Source organism: Mastomys coucha, unplaced genomic scaffold (genome assembly GCF_008632895.1).
Source record: "Mastomys coucha isolate ucsf_1 unplaced genomic scaffold, UCSF_Mcou_1 pScaffold9, whole genome shotgun sequence".
NCBI lineage: Eukaryota > Metazoa > Chordata > Mammalia > Rodentia > Muridae > Mastomys > Mastomys coucha.
Genome location: NW_022196915.1, coordinates 33,948,328 through 33,953,902, shown reverse-complemented (window position 1 = coordinate 33,953,902; position 5,575 = coordinate 33,948,328). Strand labels below are relative to the sequence as shown.

At 41.8% G+C, this 5,575-nt stretch overlaps 2 protein-coding genes across 2 annotated transcripts in view; one reads left to right on the top strand and one right to left on the bottom strand.

Moving 5' to 3' along the window:
- The window catches only part of Socs4 (suppressor of cytokine signaling 4), a 15,789-nt gene extending 12,519 nt beyond the window's left edge, over positions 1-3,270 (bottom strand). The window contains exon 1 of the mRNA XM_031362632.1: positions 2,804-3,270. The gene's annotated coding sequence lies outside the window, so the exon portion shown is untranslated. The remainder of the gene's footprint in view (positions 1-2,803) is intronic.
- Wdhd1 (WD repeat and HMG-box DNA binding protein 1) overlaps positions 3,161-5,575 on the top strand; it is a 34,035-nt gene continuing 31,620 nt past the window's right edge. Inside the window, exons 1-2 of the mRNA XM_031361297.1 lie at positions 3,161-3,511; positions 4,950-5,061. Coding sequence (XP_031217157.1) covers positions 3,435-3,511; positions 4,950-5,061 — 189 coding nt within the window. The 5' untranslated portion in view covers positions 3,161-3,434. The remainder of the gene's footprint in view (positions 3,512-4,949; positions 5,062-5,575) is intronic.

Genomic DNA, 5,575 nt, shown 5'->3' with positions numbered 1-5,575 from the left:
TTGTTTGTTTTTTGAGACAGGGTTTCTCTGTGTAGCCCTGGCTGTCCTAGAACTCACTCTGTAGACCACTTTGGCCTCGAACTCAGAAATCTACCTGCCTCTGCCTCCCAAGTGCTGGGAGAGTCAGATTTCTTAAAGGATGAGGCAACCATGTTCAGTGGATGGCTCTATACTCCTGAGTAGAGTGGCAAAACAAATTGGACAGTGGTAGATTATTAAGCAGACTAGTGGGCCTGGGAAGGTTAGGGGGAACAGTGACGTGAAGATGAATATGATCAAAGTGCAATGTGTGAAATTATATTAAAACTTGATAATATCTGTTTCGCTATGCTCAAAGTCAACCTAGTACTGACAATGTAATAAAACCAGCTGTTTTCAGCTAGAGGAACTAGGTGGCTAAGAGCAGAGGGACTTTTACTATATATCTCCTTTATACCTTACTGGGTTTATACTAGTATTACATACTCCCAGAATAAATATGTTATTCACATTCACTCATGATTCACTCAGAGGGAGATTTAAAAAGTTATCTTTTTCAATACTTGGTTCTTAGCTATTGTTACCCTCTTTTCCAGCCTCATCTTCCATAGTAAAACTGATTTTTATACCAAGTATACATTCTATTAAAAAGATAGTTTAGGGGCTGGACTGGAGAGATTGTTCAGTAGTTACAAATATTTGCTGTGCTTGCAAAGGACCCAAATTCAGCTCCCAGAATCCACATTTTGTAGCCCACAATTGCCTGTAACTCTCTAGGGGATTTCATGCCCTCTTTTGGCCTCTGTAGGCACTACACTCACAAATACCCCTACCATACACATTTTTATAATAAAAAATAAAAGCTTTAAAAAAAAAACCAAAACCCTCTTCTGTAGGCAAAACTGTTATAGTCTCTTAGATAACTGTGTAAGATCATATAACATTATTTATATGTAATATTATCTTTGGTAGAATGGTAATATATCTAGGTTTTCTCAACCTATTGTCCTTGAGACCAATACTCTTTGTGAACCTCAGGGTATTAAAGTAGCCACATAGTGCAAACTAAACTTCAGTGAAATTGTATCTCTGATCTTGCCATTGTTTTTAGTTAGTTCATTCAGATACCAATACCAATGAGATATGCACTGGTAATAAATAATTCATTTGGAAAATTTTGGTACCCATATGAGAATTACAGGCACACTGATTTATTTTTCAAACATTATGTTATTATATATAACCTGACAATTTTGAAAATGCAGTGCTTTAGTTATGCAAATCCCATTACTTTATCTTCTTGTACATATTGCTTAAAATCAATTCCCCTCAACATGCTCATAAACTTACTGAAGGCAATATTCACAGTTTTGGATGCATTTAGCATTTGAAGTTTTTATAGACTAACCCCACTTTAAACAAAACTACTAGATACCTAAAGTGCCTGACATGAGGCCTTAATAGTTTTAGACATCCATGAGTATCTTCTATGTACTTCAATAATTTGGTGGGACTAAGTCTCACCTCTATTTTAGAGGTGAGAAATCTGACATTCAGGAAAGTAAAGACACACACTCACACTCAAGGTCATACAGCAGGTTAGAGTTAAAATTAAAAACTAAACAGCTTAATCACCATGCTTAAGCTTATCCATACCCGTGAAATCAGCAAAGGAAATATTATCCTAACCTGTCAATCCTGGCTTGGTTTCTAGGGCAGAGAGAGCAGGCAGGTGTGCTGACATCATTCATAGTTTTAAAATCAAATCGTATTACAGACACTGTCTAAAATATTTACAGCTATAACTCTTGTTCCCGTTTGTAAGTTTCTGAATGTTGAGCTCTGAAAAGCATTACTTTGAAATCCCATTATGATATATTCAATGTATAAGTGAGTATCAGCTCAACTTGATCTTCACACTAATCGTATCTAATCGTTTTTTTATTGTCCAGCTACCGGTCAAAAGAATTATAAATTGGTCCATCTAAAAACTGAATAATTTTAAAATAAAGGAGGTTACTCAGAAGCCATTATTTCAGGTGCCTTTATGCTTGTGGGAAATTAACGATAGTGTTTTTTTTTTTTTAAAAGAATCTCAGGTTCTACTTGAGCCAACTACTCTTCCTTTTCCCCCATATACAAATCTGAGTGTCTATTTGGAACCCTAGTTCTTAGAAATGCCTTACAAAATGCCACCATAGCAAGAATACCACGGTTTGAGTAATAACTAAGCTTGCAGTTTTTTAGAAGGTATCTAGATCTACCTCTGTAGATTTCTCCAGTGATAAAAATAAATCTGACTGAAACTGTACAGTGGGTACCACAAAAGCTCCGTTAAATTCCCTAAGATAATTATTACCGAAAAATCATCATTTTCAACAGAGACCAATTTATTACTATGAAGAACGTGAAGAAACAAGAAAAGCATAAACTTAACGGGCCAAGACCTGACTTAGCAGAGGATGTGTTATGGACTGCAATGATGAACAGCAACCTTTAACAATATAAATCAGAACTCTTCTTTTAGATCTAAAAGCAGTTTGGTAAACTTTGGGTCGGAACTCAATAGGAAATCCAAGTTAACTCTCAAGCATTATTTAGCTAGAGTCGCAAGAAACAAGAACCAGTCCATCCTTTATTATTACAGAAATGACAAAGTGAGGGCACCGAAGGGTGTGAAGAATAAAGGCTTGACAAGGTCTGTCTCTAACCCTGTCTCCAGGAGCTCGATCGGTTCAAGGAGCCGACTATGGTTGCTTGGGAGGAGATCCTGAAAGGGTAGGCGTCAAACCCCAGCCCTCACCGCCACCCTTCCCCCTCTCACCTCTCCGAGTGCAGCTCAACCGGAGCTGTCCGAGCGAATGCCGCCATCACCATCGCCACCACCCGGCGCTCGCCCAAGAGCGGAAGGAAGGCCCGGCCACTCCCGCTCCTCGTGTAGCTCCCTCAAAGGCGGCGGCCTGTCTGTCAGCCCCCGCCCCCGCTCCACGGTCAGTCCAGAGTCAGTCTTGCCGCTGTCTCCGCCTGCTCTCCAGGGACCGCCGCCACTTCCGGGTTCAGCTCCCACCTTTTCTTTCAGCTCGGCCCCAGCCACCGGCTCTTGGCTTCGAGGCGGCGCGCCTCTGACGCCACCACCCGGCGACCTCGGGCCGGACCTGCGCCGGGCGGCGGCGGGCCGCGCATGCGCACAGGGCGCGCGCACCAGAGCGCGGGAAGCGGCTCTGTGAAGCTTTCCCTTCCCGCAGTCTGTCCAGACGCTGGTGCTCCCGGCTTCTCCTCGGTCGCGCTGCCCGCGCTTGCAGAGGAGAAGCTTGTCACCTCCCCGGCGTTTGTGACATACCTTCCGCCCCATCGTGCTGTGGCTCTTCGAGAAACAGGACTGCGCGGCGCTCAGAGGACGACCTCCCTCCTTAAAAAAATACTAGTTCTTACAAAATAGGCTCAGGTAGGGAAAGATGCCGGCCACACAGAAGCCCATGAGGTACGGACATACGGAAGGACACACCGAAGTCTGCTTTGATGATTCTGGAAGGTAAGCGTCTTTGGAGACAAAGGACGGTTCCCAGGCGTGGATGTTAGCCGTCATTCTCGGCACGTACAGTCAGTCGAAGATGACCGATGCGGAGGGACAGAGGAAAGAATAAACAAGGAACGCCTCTGACCTGAGGCTTGTTTGCTTTGAACTGTCGTGGTGCTTCCAGGACCTCAGGAAAATTAAAATCCTTTACCCAGAAGAGTGCCTTCCCGCCACTCACATTTTCATTCGGTGTCGTGTTCATTTTCGGAGCCAGTTGCTGTAATTTGCAATGACTGTCATCCCAGAAGATGGAATCTTGCAGCTTCCTCTTTCACAGTGTTCCCTGAGTATTAGAGGACATAATGTAAATGTCTAGTTTAGGGCTCAATAGTGAGAAGTCACTTATTGTCAGCACCTTGTGTAGTCATGAGGCTCTACGTTCTCCACCATTTACTGAAATAGAGGCTTCTCTAACAAGGGCTGAGGATAACATTTGTAATGTACATAAATATTTAGAAGGCAGTTTGAGGTTATGCCATTTAGCTAAGCAGTAGTACTAAGTACCCTCTAGGGCCTGTGACCTCCCCTGCTATGGGCTTTTGAAAGGGTTTACCAACCAAGAATGGGTTCCCCTTTGTAGAGTAGATCTTAAGTATAGTACTTGGTTACCCCCATAACTGCCATGCCACACATGCCCACTCAAGTGGACAACTTTTTGCCTAGAAGCTAGTGTTCTAGTGAGGGTCTCAAAAAGCACAGGCTGGTCTCAAGCTTGATATGTAGCTGAGGCTACCTCTGCCTTGCAAGCCCTGAAATTATAGTCAGTACTACTACACCTGGCTAAACACTTTCCTATACCCTCTTCTGGTTTTCCCATTTGGGAGTTAATCTTTTTTTTCTTTCATACTCCTTCCTTTCCTCTCTCCTTCCCTCCCTTTTCTTTCCTTCCTTTTTTATTTATTTTTTTACTATTAGCCCTATACTATTTTTATTTAATTTGCAGTTTTATATGTGTCCAGATAGGACATAAATAGAATGAACAAAAGCACTTGGGAGATGAGAAGTTTGAAAAACAAGCAATAACAGATTCATGTGGCTATTTTAATAATTATTTTTGGGTACTCGAGCTCATGTATTCAACATTTATTATAGTTTCTGTGCGTCACGAGCTGGTACTGGGGGGGATGGTGGTAACTGAGCAGACATAGTCTTTGCTGTTGCAGAAATTATGCACTCATCTTTCCCTTATGTTATTACCAAGAAGTAATTTAATGCCAAGGAAGAACTACAGAGAACATTAAACTCATCTTCATTTTATAGAATGGGAAGTTGAGTCTGTTATTGATGTTTATATGAAAAAAATTCACTAATGTCTTGATTTTTGTATAAAAGTAGCATTTCCTAAAGAGTACTTAAGACTGGGTGGCATTTAATATGTGTGTGTCCTTCACAGTTATATTGTGACTTGTGGAAGTGATGGTGATGTGAGAATGTGGGAAGATTTGGACGACGATGATCCTAAGTCTGTTAATGTTGGAGAAAAAGCATTTTCATGTGCTTTGAAGGTACTTATTTCTGTTGATGTGAAGAAATGGTGGGCATGTGTCTTTTATGCTTAGGTGGGAAAATTATATAAAAATATAAGTTTCTCCTTTCTTCATTTCCCTAGGTCTTTATATCTTTGGGGGAGCACTAATTTTTTCATTAAAAAGTTTATTTGTTTTATTTAATTTTTAATTCTGTGTGTGTTTACAGTTGCACATCAAATCCAGAAGAGGGCATCAGATCCCTTGGGGCTATAGCTACAGGCAGTTGTGAGCCCAACTGCTGGGAACCCAACTCAGGTCCTCTAGAAGAGCAGTAAGTGCTCTTATCTGCTGAGCCTGAAAGTGAAACTATTGCTTATAGAAGTTTTGAGTATATCTGATACATCTTTCTCCCTGCCCTCGGGTTTTGCTGTTGTTGTTATTGTTTGTTTCTTGAGACAGGATAGTCTACAACCCAGGCTGGCCTCAGACTCACTGTGTAGCCAAGGGTGACCTTGAACTCATGGTCCTCCCGCTTATACTTATCACCCCC